This window comes from Schistocerca serialis, chromosome 1 (genome assembly GCF_023864345.2).
Source record: "Schistocerca serialis cubense isolate TAMUIC-IGC-003099 chromosome 1, iqSchSeri2.2, whole genome shotgun sequence".
Classification (NCBI taxonomy): Eukaryota; Metazoa; Arthropoda; class Insecta; order Orthoptera; family Acrididae; genus Schistocerca; species Schistocerca serialis.
In genome coordinates this window covers 545,865,679-545,891,276 of record NC_064638.1, presented here as the reverse complement: position 1 = coordinate 545,891,276, position 25,598 = coordinate 545,865,679, and the positions used below count along the sequence as shown (strand labels likewise).

Sequence of the window (25,598 nt, the reverse complement as noted above, 5' to 3'; positions counted from 1 at the left end):
ACGCAAGTTACGCAGTCACAGTTCATCAGATGTCTACCCATCTATGTCACCCAACTCTGTTCCACATCCAGCAGTTCAGACAGTTTGTGCATTGCCCAAAACTGGGAAGACCAACTGCGATCTGACTCGATATTTTACTGACGGACCTACACACAGCCTCTGTTAGTCTGTGTCATCTGTATGGACCAGGCCACACACTAAGGTTGCTCCTGAGACATCGACATTTTATCAGGTTTTCAAGTTTAGTTTAGTGTCGAAATTGCATTACCTGGATGGTTAAAAAAAGCTTTGATTTATCTTACCACATGTTGAAAACCGTTCATTAACATCTAGTATAGTTCTACAGTTATTAAAGTTTAAGTTGTAAAGATAATTTATGGGCACCTTGTAGTTTTGTCTACGGAGCTTGGTTTCAATAGGCACTAGAATAAAGTAGCAAATTAGACAACGTGGTTTCAGGAAAGCGAAGCGGACACATACGAATGGGAAGACAATATCAGGAAAGCTTGTTGATGGTGTTCAACTGCAACCTTGTATGTCAGTTCATTCATACAACAACATAGTACGTCAAATTTTATTTAATGCATTACTTGAAATTTATAATTTCCAATTTTTTTCATGTAATAATTTATTAGTGAAATGTATTATATTGATGATAGTTTTACATTTGTTTGATATTGAGGTAATAATTTTTATTGCTCTCATGTAAACTGAATTTTTCGACATGTGAGGTTGCGTTTAACACAATCAATATATCATATACATAACACTGTGAATAAGTATTGTGACAGTGATCGTGTGAACTACTCTCAAATTAAAGTGTGGGTGAGTTGTTGTGCTATATAGGACAATGGTCCATCATAACAATACTGAACTGTAGGCTATTAATATTTTCTCCGCATGTTTCTGGGGCATATAGAAGACCAAGGTGCCACCCTGTCCCAGGTCTGCAGTTAACCCTGCTGGGCAGATTTGTATTTTTATCATAATCTTCAGTCCAAAACTTGGTCTGATGCAGCTCTTGTTGCTTGTCTACCCTCCGCAAGCCTCTTTGTCTCTATCTTTCACCCCTATGAATCTGCTTATTAAGCCTAGGTGCCAATCTACCATTTTTCCTGCGCACTCTTCCCTGTAACTAGATAAAAATTTTCTTCTTGTCATAATGAGTCTTATCAGTTTTACCATTTCCTTTAGCCACATTGTCAAATTCTTCACCACGTCCCTTGTTATTTTCCTCTTGCTTTTCTATAATACTGTCTTGAAGCTTATGTCTATTGTATAGCCCTTCAACCTTCTTTTTCCTTTCTTTGCTGATACTGGCTTGCCATCTGAGTGCTTGATATTCATAAAGCTGCTTGTTCTTTCTCCGCAAGTCTCTTTAATTTTCCTTTCTCCTTGTTGTGCATGCTTTCACATTTGTCATTGAGCAACACCTGCTTAACCATTTTACATGTTCTGTCAGTCATATTTTTAGTCATTTGTATTCCTTTTTTCATGTCACATTTTTCCATTATTTTGTTGTCTCCTCTTGTGAATTCAGTATCTCACGTGTTATCCAAGGATTTCTATTGGGCATTGTTGTTCTGCATATTTGATTCTGTCTCCTCGATTATTTAATCTCTCAGAGCTACCCATTTGCCATCTTTTGTGTTGCCTATTGCTCCTTCTGAAACTCTCTACAACCTCTAGTTCTTCCAACTTATCCATGTTCCATCTCCTTAATTTTGCACCTTTTTGCAATTTATTCAGTTTTAATCTACAGTTCATAAACAAAAAATATATGCTCAAAAGTCAGCATCTGCCCATGAAAGTGTTATGCATTTTAGAATCTGGTTTTGGAGACAGTATTCCCTGTACATAACCTGGCTGAAATTTAATGGTGTATCCAGGTCTCTTCCATGTATAAAACCTTCCCTTACGATTCTTAAAACCAAGCTTTTGCTATGACTAAATTATGCATTTCACAAGATGGCTTTTCTGATGTTCTCTAATTACTTTTCCTTGCCTTCCATTTCCTGGTGTTGAATTTCAGTTTTCAGTCACTATTAAATTATGCATCCCATAACTACCTGACTCATTTCTCTTATCTTATAGTTTTTCACACTCTGTGTTGTCTGTATTAGGTTACTCACATTCCTATTGCTTTTAATCAACATTAGACGCACTCTTCCATTACTTGTATTTGATTTTGTATTTATAACCCTGTATTCATCTAATCAGAAGTGTTGTTCTTCCTGCCACTGCACTTGTTTCATTATTGCTATATCTAACTTCAACTTATGTCCGCCTTTGTAAATGTTCTGAACTACTTGCTTGATAAAGGATTCTTAACATTCCATATGCCAACCTGTAGAACGCAAGTTTCCATTTTCCTGATGGCCACACATTCCTAATCTTGACATACACAATATGAAAGACGGGTAGTAGTGAAAATAATGGGAGCACGTGAAACCTGTTGCTGTAGCCTTTATGCCAATAGTACACTTGCTGTGTACAAGATGTCGGTAGCAGGTATTTCTTTCACATATCTCAGCAGGCAGAAGCTAAATTTTCATTTCTCATTCTCATGCACTAAATCAGGCCTGTGCAGGAGGCAGCTAGACAAGTAAGAGTGCTCATTCTCAGTTGCCACCTGAGTAGTGAGCACTTGCTATAAAATGTGGCTGTCAGACTCATTATGTAGTGCTGGGAGGTGCAAACTGTTCAGTCATCACAGGAATGACAGTTTGTTAAGTTGCCATAATTTTAAATTCAAGTATATATACTTTCATGATGCAGTACTTAAAGAAGGGAGAAGTTCCTTTAAAATCAAAAGCCAGTTTTCATGAGCAGATTGGTGAACAGGTGTGCGCTAATGAGTACTGCTTTCTTTTCATTGATGTTTGCAAAACTTAAATAGTGTGGAATGTTTTACTAATCTAACACAGTTAGTTTTGTGTTGTTTGTAGAGGAAAGTCATTGTGAGTGAGATCTCTCGCCATTTAGATCACCTCACCTTTACAGTTCTGTGTGACAAGCCACTTCATGTTACACGATTCGGATCACTTAAGACCCCCTACTTGTTTACCTTGTCTTCTCACTTTGTGCAGAGTCGTCATACTGGTAAAGTTGCATAAGATGTTATTGTAATATTACAGCAGTTTTCAATGTGCATGCACCAACAGTCATCTTGCTTAGCAAGAGAGATCGTCTTATTTGATTATGGAACGTCTGGCAGATTACATGGATGAACATGTAATTTTGAAATGTTCCATTCGTCTGTGCCTTGGAACAACTTCTGACGTTGAATGAAGTCCCACTTGGCTTCTGTTACAATTGGTGGAGATCAAGGAACACTGCAAAAACAGTTATAATTCATTCATTCAGCATGACATAGCATGATCTCTCTGTCAGCAAAGAGTGACGGTTCTATCCCAATTGACAGATAATGAGATTCTTTCTTGTGAAGTCATCTTCAGTGTCATGGCATAGTCTGCTTCTCCAAGCTGGTGCACTGCAGTTGCATCATGTTCCTGAGGGTATGTCCAGAACCACTACTGAGACTGAATCTGAATCTGCTCTCATGAGAGAAGTTTACACGACCCCAGTCCTCCTTATGCTTATGTTCTCTGTACTATCTCAAATGGTACCGCTGATGTGCAGATGTCACTGGAACACGTCATACTGATCATTGGACGAAGAGACCACCCCTATGCAGCCACCATGCCACTGTGGAGCATGAGATTGCATGCCTTGTAGTCCTGTTAAATGTGATTGCAATTGCACCCTCTTTCACAAAGTTCTCTCTGGGCCATTTTGTAATTAAGAAAAGCGCTGCAATGCATCGTAATTGTTTGCTGATTGATACAGTTTTTCTGCATTCCCGCACTTACTACAGTAATGCTGATCTCATGCCATGTGACATCCAGCTGTCTGTACGTGACTTCAGACACTACCAGGTAGTTAATGTCATGTTACATTATCTCGCTCACTGTTAAGTTTTCAGAGCAGTGTATTACAAAACAGTTTATACAGATCCGTACCAGATTTTTCCCATTTTATGAAGTGGATGTGCAAGTCCCTGGTAAATATCCTAACACCTACTACCACAGTATGGAAGCAGTCGATATTTCTTATAACCCTATTTTACAATAGGCATACCGTCCTATATAACAACATATATTTTATGAAAATGTGATTTCTTTGTTTCAGTCACTGCTATGCTTTACAAACTTTAACCTTCCTTAGGGCTGGCATACAAAACTCGACACTCATCTCATATTTATGTTTCAGATTTGATATATTAACTGTACCACTGTGACTTGTGTGGTTTCCTGTAATTCGCAACTTTTGAGTAAGCCTCAAAATTTTAGTATTTCAGCTTTGTGGAAACAACCAATGACATACCTTTTTCCTCAGGACATTCTGTGCATAGCTCTCTCACCCAGTCGCACTGCGTATGATTTGGTTTCATATTTGTATTTCTCCAGAACATAGATAATAGACTAAACAAGATTCCAGTATTATTTAATTATTTTGGCATGCAGAATACATAATATAATTTTAATAAAATACAAACTTGGCGTATGGACAAACAGTGTAATTTCACAGATTTTCGCAATCTGGATGCCATGTAATCATGACTTCCTTAGTTTCATTATAAAAAAAGCCTTTCAAATATAAATACGTTAATCAAAATATTTTAACATTATTTGCAACCTCATTATGGAGAAGTGAAAACTTCCCCCGGGGAAAATCACGTACACCTTTTGAACTGGTTTAATGTGAAAAAATTTGTCTTTTAAATAAGAATTAAATTGCAGATCAATCAGTTCCATGTGCACATGCACAAGGCTGCTTTCAACTGAAAAGGCAAATGGCTCATAAACAGTTTGAAAACAGATGTAAGATTGGCAGTGACCTCAAAATCCTTGTAATTTTTTCAAGGTCACAATGAATTCTTCAAACCTTGCGTTTCTTTAACGGTAGTGAGCTTACGGAACATTGTCAGTATTTTTCGGCCAAGTTTTTTCCCTTCCACAATGAAATTTTCTTTTGAAATGCATCCCCATTAAATCAGAAACAAGTTTTTCTTAGCTTGCAGTGTCATACTGTGAGCAGTCCACTTCAAATGTGATGCCTGTATTCCATTCCGGATGAAAATGGTTGGAACTGAAACTGTAAAAATGAATGCAGTTTCTGAAAATTTATTATTCGTACCACAGATTACATTACATGCTCCATACCTGAAATTTAGCACAAAATGCTTCTTGATGTACAGAACAATGAATACCACGTGTCGAATATTGTAATTTTCTGCTCTTTCATCATCAACTAAATCTTTAAATTCATTCTGCATGATGACCTAATTTTGTTCCATAGCAGATTTGTGGCACTCCCGGATTATGTGACTGCATATCAGATAACAGAGTATTCTCATCCCCCTATTCATTCAATATTTTTTAAAGGCTTGTGACGATGGATTGGTAGACTATTTTGTACTAGCTGCCGCAGGACTTGTCAACTTCCTTTATACCGTGAACAAATTTCAATGATGCTGACTGACACCACCTTTTGCTGAATTGAAGAATATCGTGCCTACTGAAAAATACCACTCTGTGAAGCTAACTGAAATTTCGCACTGTGCTGAGTATTTTCGGTAGGACTCAATGAAGTTGGGAGGGGGGGGTAATGTGAATCTTAATGATTTTGCTGAGCTCACCTGGATCTAATCAGGTGTTAACAAGTCATCCAACTTAGTCATCCAACTTAGTCATCCAACTTAGTCATCCAACTTAGTCATCCAACTTAGTCATCCAACTTAGTCATCCAACTTAGTCATCCAACTTAGTCATCCAACTTAGTCATCCAACTTAGTCATCCAACTTAGTCATCCAACTTAGTCATCCAACTTAGTCATCCAACTTAGTCATCCAACTTAGTCATCCAACTTAGTCATCCAACTTAGTCATCCAACTTAGTCATCCAACTTAGTCATCCAACTTAGTCATCCAACTTAGTCATCCAACTTAGTCATCCAACTTAGTCATCCAACTTAGTCATCCAACTTAGTCATCCAACTTAGTCATCCAACTTAGTCATCCAACTTAGTCATCCAACTTAGTCATCCAACTTAGTCATCCAACTTAGTCATCCAACTTAGTCATCCAACTTAGTCATCCAACTTAGTCATCCAACTTAGTCATCCAACTTAGTCATCCAACTTAGTCATCCAACTTAGTCATCCAACTTAGTCATCCAACTTAGTCATCCAACTTAGTCATCCAACTTAGTCATCCAACTTAGTCATCCAACTTAGTCATCCAACTTAGTCATCCAACTTAGTCATCCAACTTAGTCATCCAACTTAGTCATCCAACTTAGTCATCCAACTTAGTCATCCAACTTAGTCATCCAACTTAGTCATCCAACTTAGTCATCCAACTTAGTCATCCAACTTAGTCATCCAACTTAGTCATCCAACTTAGTCATCCAACTTAGTCATCCAACTTAGTCATCCAACTTAGTCATCCAACTTAGTCATCCAACTTAGTCATCCAACTTAGTCATCCAACTTAGTCATCCAACTTAGTCATCCAACTTAGTCATCCAACTTAGTCATCCAACTTAGTCATCCAACTTAGTCATCCAACTTAGTCATCCAACTTAGTCATCCAACTTAGTCATCCAACTTAGTCATCCAACTTAGTCATCCAACTTAGTCATCCAACTTAGTCATCCAACTTAGTCATCCAACTTAGTCATCCAACTTAGTCTACATTTAGACTTATCATCCTGCCCCTCCTTGATGTGGCAACGCAAACATCCACATTCACACTGGTGGATTTGTATGTAAAAAAGAATATTTATATAGGTTATGTACATTGTTTCTGGCCATGGAGGTTAAAAAGACAGGAGATGGCACTACAGACTCACTGTATGTTGTTTTGAAACCAGATATGGCGGGGCTTCTTGCCATTTTAAGTAGCCCAAAACGTTAGCAGACTACTGATTACAAATGCTTCTTATAGAGCTAACATAAATAGCATAGTGTAAGGAAGGCAATTTTGAATGTTTTTCTGTTCTTGAATGCGTATTTGCTGTAGTAATGTGACAGAGTGATATCATGGGTAAGTGTCACTGTGGTGAACTATGGGGCTAAGACTGCAGTAAACCCAATGTTTTGGGTTAGTAAAGATGGCGGACATTGGCTTCAGGTTTGTAATGTAATGCCACCTCCCTTCTCTTTTTATCTCCATATTTCTGGCTTTACAGTAATATTAAACTTGTGTTAGTTTACTACAAACTGACATTGTCGTAAGTGTAAATTATTAATGTACTTATGTAATTATTTGAGAATTATGGATAGGATAGTGAGAGAAAATAAAATGGAAAGAACAGTTATCGGTAGAACTAAAGGATAGTTTCATTTATTGAAACAGGAAGTAATATGCTACATGTTTATAACTTCTTCCCGTGTATGGCATGAAAAAACGTACCCCAACATGTATCATTGGGTACGCCAGTTGACCCCTTGATCCACGTACTTCACTTTTTGCTTAATATAGGCACGAGGCACCTATCTACCATTTCAGATCTCCTTTTTCATCTCTCTTATCTCCCATAAACAGTTAAAACCCTGAGACATTCTGTAAAGTTGAAATGCAAATGTTTAGCCAAATCTTACTGTACTCTGACTGTCCGTACTGTAACTAATCATTTCTGTGGAGGTCAATACTAAATTATTTGTGCTTGCTCATATGAAAACATCTTACATGTCATGTAAATTATTACCAGATGCTACCAAACAACTAAAATCCACTCAGTTAATTAGAAGTTCTTGACTGAAATCTGTCACATAAATGTTCCACTAGTTTAATTGCAGTGTGCATTAACATCGTTTAATATTTCCCAGAGAGTTTGAGTAGCTGCAACTTCTGGCAGCAAGGGTGTGTTGTAGATAACTCAGCATCCTGCTGTATTCTTTAGTTTTAATAAATCACTATTACACTCCTTCAGAGTTGACAAGGTGGCACACAAACATCTACATTACTTAAATCTGAGCTTTGTTCTAAAATATTTGAACTGACACTTGTGTCAGTTTTTTCTTTGATTTAGTGTTACATTCGACCTCATGTACCTTTAATGGACTTGGAATGTAATCTGGTTGTTTAGATATGTGCTTGTGGCGTCCAGGTCACTGTGCGCCACATTTTATTTTCTGACCAGCGGGCTGCGGCTTACCTGCTGGAAGATCTGCCATCTCTTTTAGGAAGTAATCAAATGAATGTGGTTAAAGTTCTGTGACTTGTCCAATGTTTTTACCAAAATTTTAGGGAGAGGGACTTAATTTGTTCACAGGATGACTGGCTCGCCCATATTTTACGTAAATGGCCAGCCAGTGACAATTTCCTGTGGCACCCTTGCTTGACACTCCTTTTTTGTTTTCCTTACGTTTTATTTTCTTGTACAACATTTTGCATCTTTTTCCGCTCTTTTGCATGTATGCTTCCATTTTACTAAATTTGTACCCATTTGTTTCTTCTAATGCGTGTCAGAGTGCTGATGATGACCTCGACGTTGAGCACCCATAAGCCCAACACACACACACACACACACACACACACACACACACACACACACACTCACACACTCTCTCTCTCTCTCTCTCTCTCTCTCTCTCTCTCTCTCTCTAGATATGTCAGAATGATGATCAGTTATTAAATTTCTATGGGTGAAACATTAACCCTTAGCTGAAATACACTGGCAGGTGGTAGAGGTTTACAGAGAGACTGTAATGCCGTGTCATCTTGTTGTCGGAGTGGTGTTGAAATTTCGTGGGTGGTAGAGAAAAGAATGTTGATGAGGATCATAGTGCTTGAGAATCCTCATCCGTTTGTTTTGACATTTCCATATATTTTCAAAGGCTTGTGACAGTAAATCACTAGACAGCCTCTTTTGCGCTAACATCCACTGGACCTGTTGACTTCCTTTATGGGTTCTTGTGGAGGAACTGATTTTTAGACTATGGGGATCACGTCGCGGCTTTTGATTGTGGAAATGGGAATGTCATTTGGAAGTATGTGTCATATTGTTCCCGATGGGTTACACAAAATTGTAACAGTCCAACACAAGGAGAAGAGCGTTGGGACAAGTTTGCAAATTGTGCAACTGTTTGCCAGGAAAGGAAATGGTTTCCTTCACCGCATTGTCATGACTGATGAAACGTGCATCCACTACAACACCTCTTGTCTAAGTGGTTCTAAATGGAGTGGGGAAAATTTCTCCTCTCAAAAGACATAGAAATTTAAGGTTGTATCATCTACGAGGAAGGCACAAGGCCACAATGATTTGTGACAGTCTGGGTGTCATACTCTTGAAGTTTTTGGAAAGTGGGAAGACAGTGACAGTGACTGCTGACTGATGGTGCAAGGCCTTGACATGATTATGTGAAGTGATTTGCAGGAAATGTTCAGGACATCTCACTGTGGGTGTAATCTTCCTTCATGAAGATGTGTGGCTCATAAAGCCAAGCAGACAACCACGCTTTTGAAGCAGTTTCTCTGGCATTTCATTGACCACCCTCCTTACAGCCTAGACCTAGCTACAAGCAACTTTCACCTTTTTCCCTACTGGAAGGTGCACCTAGGAGACCGATAATTTGTTTCAGATGAGGTATTAGAACACTGTGTCAATGTGGCTGATCACATGACGATAGGATTTTTACCACTAAGGTATATTCAAATCCATCCTACGATTCCACAATTGCCTAAACTGGCATGGGGACTGTCAAAAAAATAGCCCAGTGCATGTACTATCAGTTTTCTGTTTTTTTTTTGTACGAAATGAAATGTACAGGTTTCACTGCAGGCTTTATAAACTTAACGTCTGATCACTCCTCTTATATAAGGTGTTAGATTCCAGTTGGGGCAAGTTTTTACCTATTTCTTTATTTTTCTGATTCCCTCAGTATATATGAGTTGTGATTATAAAAATAACGGGACTGGTTCTGTCACATAGTAGGTATGCAGGTGCCAAAGATAAATGACCAGTAACTGTGAAGTTACTTCTCAGTCTAATGCACTGTTTCTGGCGTCTGTAGACAAATCATTGTGGCCATGACCTTTATTTTTGCATAAGAGCTATGAGCCATTACTATGTTTTGCTTGAAAAACGGTAAATGTAATAATAGAGCAATGAATTGTGAAGTTTTCACATGAGACTTGTAAAAACTGTTACTGAAACCAATCTTCCACTAAAAGACGTGTATGGTGAAGACTGCGCATCATATTTGCGAGTGTTTGAATAGTTCTAGTGCTTCCGGGATGGCTGAGATGGGGAGATGACTCACGCTTGGGACACCCTTAAACATAAAAACCAGAAGAAAATATCGAAAATGTACTTAATCTGATTTGGCCTGACTGTCTGTTGAATGTCTGATTGATTGCTGTAACTGTAGGACACAATGCATAAGGTACATTTTACATAACCAGTTTAACATGAGAAAAGTGTGTGCGAAATTGGTGTTGGTGTTGAAAATTCTCTAGAGCGAACAAAAAGCATCTTCTGAAAAACTTCGTACTGACACTTTGAATACCATTGAAAATTATCCTAATTTCTTGGAAAGAGTGAAAATATGGCAAATCTTGGTTTTTCATTTATGATTCAGAAACTAAGTGCCAATCTATGCATTTGAAGGGCTGAACTTATCCGAGAGGACGATAGTCATAGAATGTTGTATCTTCACGGGGTTCCTGAATGTCAGACTATTAATCGATATTATTGCCTTGAGGTTCTTGCTCAGCTCCATGAGAAAATAAGGAAGAAAGACCCAAATTGTGGAAGAACAAGTCACATGTTCCACATCAAGACAGTGCACCTGCTCATGCCGCATTGTCTGTCAAGAGGTTTCTAGCAGAGTATGGCATCCTAGTATTGACCACCCATCTTATTTGCCTGGCCTAGCACTATGTGACTTTTGTCTATTCCCTAAGGTGAAACCAGCTTTAAAAGGAACAAGATTTCAATCCGTTGAAGCAGTGAAAGAAAAAGCAGAATGCTTCGTCAAGGAGCTCACAGAGGAAGACTTACAGCACTATTTCCATCAATGGAAAATAGAAAATTAACATACAGAATTATAGGGATAAAGGAGGGGATTGCATTGACGAAGACAATCTCTAAATTTGTATGTTCTCGAAGTAAAATGTTTTGCAGCAACAGTTCCGTTATTTTTTAGCCTTGTACATGTAACATTATGTTTTGACGAATTATTTTCTCACCGATTGTGTCTATTCCAGTAAAAGCTTGTTTCTTGATCAGTAACACCCCAAGCATCTATCAGTGTTTTTAATTCACACTTCTCATCACAGCTTCATATTATTGACATTTCTACATTAGTACAAAATTTTTCTGTATTTTTATGTAGCTTATGTATTTAATCACCTCAAGACTTGAGTAGCGCTTGTAACTCAGCATCTTATGCATGGAGCTAATTATTAACATTGAGAAGAGCTTGTAAAATTATTTGATAATGTTAATCATCCATATATCTAGTTACAAATGCTATACAGTTAAAACAGTATGTAGTTCACAACTAATTTTCTCCTGTAACTGACACACATACACACACACATACACACATCCCTTTAGTTTTAACACAGCTCTATAAGAATACTTACTTGGGTCACCACATCCTGAAATTGCCAGGAAACTGGGTCATTGTATTTGGTGAATTAACATTCCTTTGGCAGTTGAGCAGTTGATGTTGATTCTCCTATCCATCACAAAATTACCAACCAGATGAGACTAGCAGCTCTTCCTAATCACACTGATCGTGTTAAGACTTTGGACTTTATTTCTTTTTCAACATAATTATTGATTGAATGTTTTGTTATTTTTTGATTGACAAATTCTTTGAAGTTTGTTGATTGTTTTGAGACATAATTACTGAACTGCTATGTCGTCGTATTTCTGCTGTTGCCTTTATTGTTCAGAACAGAGTGATGTTCATCGGAAATTCTTTGGTCAAAAAAAATTTAGTATCTTCTCTAATGGTAATGCACATTTATTCTGGGACCCACATTTAAGACAAAAAATTCTGTTGTCACCCTAATACTGTGTAACTTAGCAGTTCCAAGTGCTGCATTGTAATTTGAATTTAATAGCTTCCTCCAGGTTGTTGAGTTCTTGCAATTGAAATGCAAATTTAATGTTATTTAGCACTGTTGTCAGAATTGTGGTTTGCTGCCTTTATTCTTGAATGTCTAAGTTTGTGCAAATTAAGAATATTGATATTCTCCAACTCTGAACTGCTGCTGCTTGATTAAATATTCAGATATAACAATGTGTATTAAATAAATTGTATTTCTTCTCCGTTGTGGTGGTTCTCATGCTGGAATCTGAATTGTGTTACAGTTGCTGCAGACAAAAGAACAATGCATACACAGTTACAATCCAAACATTCAGCACGACATAAGCATGATCTCTGTCTGACAGCAACAAATGACGGTTCTCTCCAAATGACAGTTAATGAGATACTTTGTGATCTCATCTTCATTGTCAAAGTGTGCTCTTTATTCAAAAGCGCAAATTGTTTCTCCAGGTTGGCATGCCACAACACAGAATAACTACCAAATCGGGTGATCCCCACTTGAAGATTCGTGGAATTCATAGAATCCATGGGTACAAGTTCATGCGCATGGTCATTAACCAAAACTTCCAAACAGTGTAAACTTTTAAACAATCAGGGGTGATCGAAAAATTTTCATTTGAGGGGCTTGTTGCAGTGTCTTTGCAATTTAGAATGTCTCTTGTGCAGTAAATAAGCACTGCCTTGTAGGCAAGGAATTAGTGTGGCATTCTTGCCTTTCTGATGTATACAGTAAATATGGAAACATGAGCTGTAGCTACATTATTACAAAATGTGTCCACACATGACCAACAAGCTGTCATTCTTCTCTCGGCTGCTGAAGGACAAAAACCTGTAGACATCCATTGGATAATGGAGAACATGTGTGGGGCAGTATGTGTGTCAGAAACCACCATTGTGGAGTAGTGTGCCAATTTTTTGTGATTCAACACAGGACACCCTAATATTGCAAAAGTTGTAATGCAGAAGTTAAGCCAACTCAAGTGGGAGACACTTGGGCAACAGCCCTATAGTTGTGATCTCTCCCCATGCAGTTATCATACCTTCAGTTCTGTTATATCCACAGATTAACATCCATGTGTGAACAAAAATTGTTATTAGGTGGAGCAAGGCCACCGCTTAATTTTACAAAAAGATAAACTTTCTTCAAAAACAAAAAGCTTCCTCTCCTACCAAAATTTTATAACAAGCCAAAGAATATGCCACCCTATTGATATGAAATATTAGCAACTGAACGGAATTTACATTCCTTTGTCGGGTTTTCTCTCGATGTTTTCTGGTGGATGCCGAGGAAGTAGATGGGTGCAGAGTCCAGGGTCAATGGCTGGCGTAGCGAAGACGTGGCACCTGGACGTTTCGGCTGTGTCGAAGTATGGCTGTGTCGAAGTATCTTCCGGGCGGCAGTCTGTGGCGGGTCGAAAGATTCCTGTTTCCCTTTCTTCCGGCTATTTAACATGGTGGCTCCAGTCTTCTTCCACTGATTCCGGAGTGATGATTGGCGGCCGTTGGCGATCCCTGACTGGTGGATGGTGATATCATAGTGTGACCATCTGCGCCAGAAAGAGGCTTGCGTGCGTGCGTAGTTTGCGGCTGATTGAATGTTTGGCGGGAATGCCTCTAGTGTCGGCTGGTGGAACGTGCCGGCACTAAGTTGCAGGCGCCACTTAACTCTGCCGCGTTGGCCGACCATTGCGTTTGTGTGACTGTGCGCGCCACAGCACGTTCCTTATATGTCCATGAAGGATTAATGTTTCCTGTCTGACAAGAATGTGCAACAGGCAGTTGTGGACTTCTTCATGCAGCAGTACATGGTGTAACGAATGGGTATCTTCAACCGGCTGTGTCGGTGGGATGGTTGTCTCCATGCTCATGGTGAATTTGCTCAATTGTCACACTGACTTTTGACTGTATGGCCTTTGAACAGAAACTTTTTCATCACCTCTTATACTATAGTAATAAACAATGGTTTCAGCTGTCAAGCTCTTCATTCGTCAGTTAGATAGATGTTGGGTAACACACAGTTTTACCAAAATTACCTATTACCCTGGAAAAGTATCCCAGTTGACCATTATGGATCACTAACTCCAGACTTCCTTAATAATAATCGTTTTAAAACTTGAATTCCGTGAAGCCTGCTGGCCAACTCTTGATGTCACAGCTCCAAAACAAATCCACAAAATTATTTAACACACACGCCTTTGTCAGTCAGAATCAGGAGCAGAATAGAGGTTTCCTTAATGGCCACTTCGTACTCCTGCTTGCAGTATTTATGTGAGATGCTGCCTTTTGCCAGGACTAGAAGAAATTTTCCTATGATGGATGTTGGAAACAATAGCCATTGTGGGGAAGATTACTGTCCCTCTAAGCCCACCATGTAGATTCTAGCCACAATCCTTTTAGAAGCGTTACAGAAAGGCCACCCCATTTTTTTTAGGGTGCACAAAATCTCCTTTCCCGCAGCGGCCAGAAACTGGCTGAAAGTTACCATAATAGCTAACTCGGCTAATGAACATGGCTGGCCAGGAAAATATATGAGGGTTATTCAATAATTAGAGACACAAATTGGTCTGGGGAAAAACTGTAGGGAAAGTTTGGTATTTTTATGGCTTTAAATCAGGGTGTATATGACCCAGGACAACCGGGAGATCCCGGGAAGAAAACCGGGGAAAAACCCGGTAATTTTTTAGAATTCCGGGAATTTTTCGTTGTTTTAGTTTTCAGTTAAATTTTTGTAACTTTGACTGGTAGGAATGGATACTCCAACAAAGGATATTACTATATCCTGCTCCTGCAGAGTAATACTGCAACAATAAAATGTGAACGAGAAAAAAGAAACGCAAATATAAAAAAATTTGCAAAGGAAATGTGCCATATACAACAACAAAACACAGTGCTCATACAAGCGTTTCCCAACAGCAAAATGTGTCAAAGGCTTTAGGAAGACTATGCAATGCTTCATAACAACAAATAGCCTCCGATGAGCATGACGTCACATCTGTTTACATTAGATTCCTTTTAGCAGTTACAAGCAGGTTCATGCGCATGCGCAGTTGAGTGGCATGTATTACCTTCTCCCGTTTCTGGCTACAGAAATGTGGCTGTTGGTTATGTAAGCAGTCGCAGCAAGCAGCTAGATGCAACCGGGAAAAATTTTACTGCCGCACCCAAGCTGCATGCTGGCACGGTAGCTCAGCATGTTCGGTCAGAGGGTTTAGCTACCCTCTGTAATAAAAAACTGAGTGAACAGATCAACGAACAGCCTGAGCGAGTGTCATTGGATGTCCGCCACGAACAAATTCAACGAACAATATAGTACAAAACGTGATTAGAAAAAAAAAGGAAAAAAAAGAGCGCTCCCAGATTCACTCATGCACAGTGGACCCTGATCTAGGAGGGAGGGGTGGGGGAAGGGGGTCGCCAAATTCATATTCTTGAGGAGAAAAAACCATGTCTCACAAAGTGCCCAGCGTGAAGCGCACGCTGGTCTATCGATTACACATATGATTTTGATGCCCATCCCTGTTGTTTTTGAACACACTCTGTAAGTTGATTTCTGAATGAATCATAAGGTGCGCATGGTAGCCGTGCGGTCTAGGGCGACTTGTCACGGTTCGTTCGGCTCCCCTTGTTGGAGATTCAAATCCTCCCTTGCGCGTGGGTGTGTGTGTTGTCCCCCCAAAAAAAAAAAGGGGGGGGGGGGCGCCAAAAGGGGACCAGACTACACGAGCTGTGCGGAATAAAGCGGAACGAGTGAACGCCAATCACTGTCTCATTATGTTGTAGTTTTAGTTTGCGAATGATCAGCTTTGTCATAATTATTAGGTTGAAAATGGTTCAAATGGCGCTGAGCACTATGGGACTTAACATCTGAGGTCATCAGTCCACTAGAACTGAGAACTACTTAAACCTAACTAACCTAAGGACAACACACACATCCATGCCCGAGGCAGGATTCGAACCTGTGACCGTAGCAGTCACACGGTTCTGGACTGAAGTGCCTAGAACCGCTCGGCCACCGCAGCCGGCGATTACTAGGGAAATCCTTAGATTTAGACTACCAGAGTGGAAATTAACGACTAACAGGAATAACAGGTAATAAAGATTACGTATTATCTTCTCGGTGTATGCAGGAAAATGAAATGTTGTCAGAAAATTTTTGGCCAGATCGCTACACTAGTAAGGGCCAGTTGTACAGTCCCTGTCTAGCAGCCACTTAAGTTCTATTGTGGAAGTAGCGCTGAAAATGCTTTGTACGAACATAACAATGCCTAACCGGAGAATAATTAGGGATAACTAAACCAGTGATTCTGGCTGGATTAGTAAAGTTAACCGGCGAATAAGTTTTGACAAAGGCAGGAATAGTTCCAGAATTAGTCATGACAAGATTGTTTGTTAGAACGAGGAAGGAGAAGAAACAGGGACATCACACAAATTAGGGAAGAAAATGACGATTCCAAATTTATATAAAAATCTCGTACTACTGCTTTTCGATCTCGTGCTCGAGAAACTGGAGCATATGAATGAAATGTGAAACTATTTTCTAACAAAGGTTTTTGCTTGTAGTTGGCCTAATAGGCATTTGATGTTGGTCTTCGTGAATTATGTTCTGTCTTGTTATAAAAATGACCATTTGTGCCAAAACAGTCTCGTTTATTTGGTGTGTGTTGCAAAGCCTGCAGTGTTAGAAAGGCCTATTTTGTTTTATCTAACAGACAGTGACAAAATAGACGTAATCAGATCGAGAAACCACACCAGTCTTGGGTACTATTTGTATTAACAGCTTACTCAGTATTAGACAACGCTATTATTTCGATTTTTCATGTAGCAAAATGTTTGACGAACTTTGATGAGGTAATAGATTCTTTCGCAGAAAGGAAAGCACGTCATGAAAGCTGTAGCAAGATTAGAGAGAAAAATCAATTCTTGGCGCTAAGGCTTGAAGAAATGTGTACTTTATTGCTTGTCTCTTTCCTTTACTGGTTTTATGTATCCTATATTTAATTTTATGTCACCAAAACAAAGTTATTTTTAAAGGAAGAAGGGCAGGATGTCAAATCAGGCAACTGGGAGCAGGAGAGGCGCCATAAGACAGTTTAATTTCCACTGGCCTGAATATAGTTTGATGGCGTCCAATACAAAATATACACGTTTCAGTTCCACGGAGCGAAATGCAGTGACATACGATAGAAGAATGTGTGTGTGAAGTGGGGTGGCACTGCATTTGGGCACACTTAAGACCAAATAACATGTCTTACATTTCCTCGAACATGTATGTTTTATGTATAAGACTCTTCAGAAAGATGTGCGCTACAAAATGAACATATTTTTGAAAACTCGATTTTTTTAAAAAAATTTTTGACGTTGTATCTCAAATGCTCGAGGGCGCGTGGTGCCACGTCTAAGTATTGCCCCGGTTCGGAAATATCGTAGATCCGAGGCTGATGCACAGAGCAATCTGAGTTAGTGGGGAAGTGTGTAATCTCCACGTTACATGTGTTTACATTTAGTGATTTTGCTGTTTCCTCTTTGTTTACTGCTCTAACGTCATATGAAAACAAAATGGATTTCTGTGGCTGGTAGCTATCAAGTGAACTAAAATACATTCACATGATTAAAGAAGGCTAATGTACATTATTAGTTTCAGATTTTATTTTATTTCCACTTATCTGACACCCATGCATTAATCACCTTATAGAATGATGTTAATTTTGTCAGTTTGGTAAAGAAATTTGGTTTTTATTAATCATTTACGCTGAGGCAGTCATTGTGTTTGAAACAAAGTGTTTAGTTCCACACTATTGGCTAATTTCAACCGCTCGCTGCATTTCAAGTTCACGTTTTCATCTTCTAGCACGTATGGCATTATGACATGATAAAGAATCAAAAATGAGTTAATAAAGTACTGGTACTCCAAGAAAATTTACATCCCAAAACCCACACTGAAAAGCTTAATACAAGCTTCATTGAGAATCTGGACATATGAATGTGCTCTTTAAGTGTGCACTTTAAATGTGCCAATTTAGTATGGTTCACGAAATTCCGGTGCTCTTATAGTATCCTCTGATGTCTGTTACACGTACGAACATAAGAGCTTCCTGCATCATAGCGGCTGTGATGCTTGTTATCTGGCGCTCTCTGACAACTGCTGAAATGAACCTATTTCTAACAGGTCACGGGAAAATATTGCGAATGGTAGTTTGAAAAGCACTGCTTTCAAAGTAAATTACCTTTTACGCAAGTTGAACTACGTGCGAGAATGTACGATGAATTTCTTAAATCACAGAGCATTTGATGACGAGCCATTTAGCAGTATTTCGAGCCCAGAAGATCAGGCGTTTATATCGTTATTATGAGCAACTTGATGTAGTGCTACAGGAAGCTCTCTCTCTCCTCTGCGGTAGCTAATTTATTTGCAAAAAATTTCGTGGACAAGTCACTGGACTCAGCTAAAAAATTTTACTGGCTCATTTGCGATATATCTTAAAGTGTAATACGCGTAAAAAATATCAATATTATATGTGAAAGCTTTGCTTTTCTTGTAACAACACTATGTATATTAATTTAAAACATTAACTTTTCCTGTTTAACAGTGATGTTGCTATTAGCTGACTACTTCACATATCCTGTGGTCTGAATACCCGCTGTCATCGGCATGAGCTATGACTGGCTTACAAAAGCGCATCGCAATTTCAGTTACAATGGTTCGGAAAGTAACATTCGGTGTTTGGTGGAATTCGAATTTATACTTTCGTAATACGAAAATATGCAGCTTACATGTTGCTGCACATCGAAAATCTTTCCAAAAGGAGTTTTCTTCCCTGAGTTTCATTTTCTAAAGTGCCGGGAAATTTTACGCCCGTGTATAAAAACATAACCATTCAAAGGATTGATAAGTTTTACAGTTCCAAGGGAAAATATACTGTACTTAATAACACGGAAAAAGTGTGTTTTCATCCGGGAGAAAGTGTATTTTTAACCGGGAAATCCTGGAAAGATACAGCAATTTTTTTTTCCTTGCCCATGTATACACCCCGTAAATTGGTATTACTGGGATGAGCCCTGATCAGCTGATGTATCAACATTGTTTTCGTTTGTAACCTCAAAAATATGTTTCAAGATGACGAGTCCGCTTGAAATGAAATGTTCGCATTAGTTAAACAGTGTTCGGTTATTTGTTTTTTACTTGCTGAAGGTGAGAAACCAGTGAAAATGTACTGTAGAATGTCTAAAATCTATGGTGAAGGTAAGTGCGTAGAACAGTTCAAAAATGGTCATGACTCGGTGACTGACGAACATCCTTCTGGTCGACCAGTAGCAGTTTCAACTCCCTCACGTGAAAGTCGAATTGATGACATTATTCCTGCCGACCGCTGTGTGGCTGTGGAAGTGATAGTTGATAACATTAAAGTTAGTAATGGTACCGTTCATAATATTATTTGTAACAAGCTGAAGTACCGCAAAACGTGCAAGATGGGTCCCAAAGGAGTTGACGCAGCTACACAAGGAAACAAGATTGAGGGTGCGCACAGAGCTAAAGGAACATTATGAAAGATAAGGTGAGCACTTCCTCAATAAAATTTTAACTTGTGATGAAACTTGGGTTCACTATTCTGAGCCAGAATCAAAAAGATAAAGCATGGAGAGGAAGCACACCAACTCACCTGTCAAGAAAAAAATCAGAACCCAAGCATCAACAGGAAAAGTCACGTTGACGGTGTTTTGGGATGCTGAAGGTCCAGTGTTTTTGTTTTTTTTAATTTTTTTAATTTTTTTTATTTATTTATTTTTTTATTTTTTTAAAAGCTCAAAGAGCAGCGTACAATGAACAGTCAATACTACTCTGATTTGCTTTTAAACAAGGTGAAGCCAACCTGAGAGAGAGAGAGAGAGAGAGAGAGAGAGAGAGAGAGAGAGAGAGACGTGGATCTCATAGGAGAGGTGTGATTCTCCAGCAGGACAATGCACATCCTCATATTGCTCAACTAACCCGTGAAACCATCAACAAAATTGGCTGGGAAGTACTGCCTCACCCCCTTACAGTCCTGATTTAGCATCTAGTGATTTCAATTTGTTTGGTGCATTGAAGGTGGCATTACGTGGGAAGAGGTTCCGTGACAATGAGGACGTGAAACAATTTGTGGGAAATTGGTTCAAACAAGAAGATAAAGTTCTTTACAGTTGGAATAAAATGGCTTGTAGCCCATTGGAACAAATGCATAAATTATCAAATTATTGAATGACCATTGTATTTTATGTGGAATGTTAACAAATCTTCTGCACGTAATAACAAATTAGTTGCAACAAATGTGCACAGTTTGTTATCTTCTTGTGCCTATTCTGTATAATACAGGGTGCTATCCAAAATTTTTGGGACTGGTGCTGCCATCTGTTAAAAACCTTTCCTTTGGACTAATGGTCACCATCACCCTGAAGTAGTTGCCATCAGCACGTACACACTGGTCCCAGCACTTCTGCCACTGGTCAAACATTTTCTGGAAGTCCTGTTCTTTGAGGGTGTTCATCACCGCCAGCGATGCTTTTTGAATCCTCTCTAGAATGTCTAACCGACTGCCTTTCAACTTGAGTTTCAGTTTTGGGAATAGCACGAAGTTGCAAGGTAAGGATGTGTGTCAGTGTGCATTGTCGTGATGCGGCAGCCAGTTCCCTTGACGCCAAAGTTCAGGCCGTTGTCGCCGCACGTTTTCGTGGAGCTGTTGCAAAACGTCACAGTAGTACGCGGAATTCACTGTTTGGTAGGGTGGGACGAAATCTTTGTGCACAATACCCTTGGTGTCAAAGAAAATGATGATCATTCTCTTCACTTTGCTCTTCACTTGTCTCGCTTTTTTGGGTCTTGGAGAGCCCGGGCTGTTCCACTGGGATGATTCTTGCTTTGTCTCTGGGACATAACCTTAAATACAGCTCTCGTCGCTGGTGATAACCCATGACAAGAAGGTTGGAGCGTCAGATGCGGTCTGATGAAGGTCCGTGCACACAACAACACGCTGTGGCTTATGATTGGCAGTCAAGATCCTTGGCACAAATTTTGCAGCGACACGATGCGTGCCCAATTCATCAGTCAACATTCGTTGACATGTCCCATAACCAATACCCACTACATCTGCAAGCTCTTGAATGGTTAGACGTCGATCCACATGAACCAATTGTTGAAGTTTGGCAACAATCTGTGGTGTTGTGCGGCTAACGGGCCTTCCAGTCTGAGCATCATCTTCAACGTCTGTATGGCCGGCCCTGAACCGAGCATGCCACTCACACATGTGTACGGCTCATGCTCTGTCCCCCAAACACTTGAATCATTGCAAGGGTCTACGTAGCACTGTTCCCGAGATTCGCACAGAATTTGATACACACGTGCTGTGCTGTTCGCGGATCCATCGTAAAATTACCACACACCAAACACAGAGTATTACGGAAATCACTGTGGACACTCAACACATCCTCCCAGCTGAATGCCACTCCACACACTGACTCATCAGATGTGCAGCTCTTGCCACCTAGCAGTGCAAAGATCTACTACTACTACTACTACTTTCCAGATGGCAGCACCAGTCCTGAAAATTCTGGATTCCACCTCATTAATATTTCATGAAATTTATGAATACATCTTACTATTTGATATTTAATACTGCAGTATTGTGTATAGGGGATGAGTTTTTATGAGGAGATGGTTTTCTTCCTTGTTATTCTCCTGATAATACCTTACTATGTATAAATAAAGTTTTATTTTATTCTCTGCGAATATTGCTATGTTATAATGTTTGCTAAAGAATTCTTCTGGAAAACACCCTGTAAGATGGGAACAAGCTGGAGAATGTAATTATCTCTCTCCAAAACTTTCTTTCTTCCTTGTTCCCATTCCAGCACTACACAGCCCTCTATTCCACCAACACATCAGTCTTTTTACTTCTCTCCTTTTCCACCAACCCCCCCCCCCCCCCCCCACACCCCCCTCTCCCCCGCCCTCTGTCTAACCCAACTGCACCTAGCTATTCTACCCTCTCTCCACCTCATCCCTGGACACTACCCAGCAGCATTTCACTGTCCTCCACACCTACCCTGCTATCTGTCCCCCTCCCCACCCCAGCCACCTCCTTATCCCCACCCAGTTGCCTCTCCCATCATGCGCTACTCCTGCTGTTCTTATTGTGGCTTCATCTGCCAGAGACTGTGCTAGAGTGAGTGTGTGTGTGTGTGTGTGTGTGTGTGTGTGTGTGTGTGTGTGTGTGTGTGTGCGTGCGCGCGTGCACCTGGTGTCTGTTTTTTTTGCAAATGCCTTGTTGGTTGAAAGCTTATTTTCTGACTCTTTTTGTTGTGCCTATCTGTGACTCAGCATCTCTGCTATATGGTGAGTAGCAACTATCCTTTTCTAATATTGTTGCATTCCTTCCTGAACTTTCCATTGTTTAATAATGTAGAAAAGGAGAAATAATTCTCAATTTTATTTTTTTATCTGCTCAGTAAGAGAGTACATGTCAATAATGTGTCAGCCGGCTTTCGTTGGTTATGACAGCAGCTATTGAAACTGGCTTTTGGTTTGCAGGTAACAGGTGAACTGTCAAACAGTGGTCAACCAATGCGACGTTTTACTCAAACTTTTGTTCTAGCGGCACAGGCACCAAGGCAGTATTATGTTCACAATGACATATTTCGCTATCAGGTTGGTATTTATGTATTAAAGCAGTTGGCCTTTTGTTGGGTTTGCTAGTTAATTACAGTATTCAGTTGTTTGAATATTTGTTGCTCACCATACTGTTATTAACGCAGTAATGTTTTCTATTAACTTTGCTCACCTACAGAATTTTAAAAAATTTGATATGTTGGCAGAAATCATCATTCAGTCAATACTACATATATTGATTGAGAATTGGGGGGTTAGATCCTGATGCAAAGTGCATTTCAGTGAAGTGCGGTGGAAGGACTATCAAGCAAAGCATAAGAAGGGCGAGAATGTAGTTCTCTTACTGGGAAGAATGAGGCATTGTAAAATAACAGATGTAAGATCACTTTGGCAACCGAGAGCAGTATTTGATGCTGCTGTTTTAAAGAAAACAGCACTGCTTTGTAGTTGATGGATCTGAGAGCAGTATTCGATGCTGCTGTTTTAAAGAAAACAGCACTGCTTTGTAGTTGATGGATCTAATTGAAATTAAGATACACAAGAGAAAATTGCTAAAATCGCAATGCAGTGGGTGTTACTAATCTAAATATCTTTCTTACATTGGTTTTCTCTACATTAGCTTTATGAATCTGATTTTCTGTTCTGTAGCAACATCACATCGTCCTGGCAGCATTTGTTGTTTTAGGGAATCATACTTTTGCAATGGTTTCGACATAATCAAATCTTGCAGAGTTACTGCAGAATTTTATATTTTCCATGAAGTTCAATAAAAAATAGCTTAGTACTTTATTTTTAATCTTAAATTTTGTAACACATTAGCTACCAAGCTGAGCAATTAGTAATTTATGACTGTCTCTAGGATAAAGCAAATATGTTTACTACTAAAGTAATTTGAGTTCATTTTTATGCTGAATGTTTTTCAGTGGTTTGGATTATTGTCATTGTTTCTCTTGAATGTTTGGCTCATTGTTACATAATACCATATAATCGATACTTCATTGACTCGTTTGGAGGAATTTAATGCGGCACTCTCAGGCTATCTATCCTGACAAGTGATGGTAGGGTCTGTTGGATTAGGTCCAACCATGACCAGTTTTGTATATACATTAGTAAATACTGCTGAAATCAATATTTCTGTCTGAAACAGTCATTAAGTAAAGGAATAAACAGAAACACAGGAACAAAAAATTTTGTCTTAGGTAGCAGTTAAGAGGGCAGCTAATAATCAGGTACACTGACAAGAACGATTGAAAATAAGTCTGAGAATGAATTAACTGTATACTGCAAAAAAATTAATGTTACTATTTATTTACAACATTTTTAAAGAAATGTGTATGTTTTGTGATGCCAGGTTTCTGATGTTATATATTGTTAATTATTTTCTCTGTTAAGGACATGATACTAAGTGATGAAGAAGTCGAACAGGATTCAGGTAGATCAGAAGCTGAAGATGATGCTGAATCAGAACTTCATCCCGCCCCAGAAGTGATACAGCCGGTATGATTTTTTTAGACATTTGCGATTAAAACATATTTAATTATAATAAAATTATTAAATAAGTCATTGCTGATAGTCTCTCTCTCTCTCTCTCTCTCTCTCTCTCTCTCTCTCTCTCTCTCTCTCTCTCTCTCTTCTCTCTCTCTCTGTGCGTGTGCATGTGTTATTGATAGCATATCTACTTAACACAACCTGGATTTAGAACAGTTGTCAATTTTTCATGCCAGATGTCTAGTTGATTCTCTCTCTTTGTACCATTAAAATACCACCAAAGATTTAGGCACTAAATGTTAATCCTTCTTGTTTTGACTGTTTTCAAAATAATAAAAAATTAACTGGAAATACGAAATTAAGACATTCCAACAAGCCTTACTAAGCAAACAAAAATTGTAGTACAGTAATTTGTGCTTTCTAATATGGCAAGGGTGGCAACTATCAACATACAGGTGCTACGGAAGGTTGTTGCACTTTATATGGACAGAAGTTTTATTGGAGTTACTGGAAGAGGTACGGTTAATGTCCAGAAAGGTTGCATGTGGAGCTCAGGATCAGGTTGAAATGGTGACAAATGTTGATGCTATGGTGGAATGAGGATAATGTGTCTTGCCAAGGCTGAAAGAGTAATTTTTGGATAAGGACAGGAAAATATTTTATGGCCAAATTTGGTGTTTTTTTTCGCAAAGTTAAGTGTTGTCATTGTTGTGTGTCTTTTTGACACATTCGGCCATTTTTGGGCCACCCCCCCCCCCCCCCCCCCCCCAATTCGGTGCCGTCCCCTCCCTTCCCCCATCTCTCTTTTGCCATATTTAGTTTGTGTGTGTGTGTGTGTGTGTGTGTGTGTGTGTGTGTGTGTGTGTGTGTGTGTCCACCACAGTTTTCCAATTTCAGTGTAAATGTGTGTACATCGCAGAACAATTAGGAAATCCAGGTAAAATGCGGGAAATCTTTAAGATTTTGGGAATTTTTCATTGTTTGAGTTCTCAGTTAAATTTCTGTAATTTTGATTGGTAAGAACTGATACTGTAATGATGAATTTCAGTTCAGCCCACTAGTATAGAATAATACTGCAGCAATAAAACATAAATGAGAGAATAACAGCAAAATAAAACTTAAGTCTCAAAGGGCATAATACGTATCACTTCATAGTCTCAGATCTTACTGAATTCAGCACATATTAAAATTCAGGAGTAAGTAAGAAACAAGTTTTTTTGTTTCTCCAAAATAATTCCTGCCCCGAGATAAAGGCCTCCAAAGATGACATTGTGAACACCATTTTGAAGATGCAAATTTTGGAAAATTTTTTAAAATGCTGTATTTCTGTAACTTCTAGATGCT

General features: G+C 39.1%; 1 protein-coding gene across 2 annotated transcripts in view; it reads left to right on the top strand.

Annotated features, from left to right (window-relative positions):
* Positions 1 to 25,598, top strand: part of LOC126475272 (ras GTPase-activating protein-binding protein 1) — a 128,509-nt gene that overhangs the window by 33,172 nt on the left and 69,739 nt on the right. For both annotated transcript variants that reach the window (XM_050103013.1, XM_050103002.1), the window contains exons 4-5: positions 22,689 to 22,805; positions 24,159 to 24,263. In XM_050103013.1, coding sequence (XP_049958970.1) covers positions 22,689 to 22,805; positions 24,159 to 24,263 — 222 coding nt within the window. The remainder of the gene's footprint in view (positions 1 to 22,688; positions 22,806 to 24,158; positions 24,264 to 25,598) is intronic.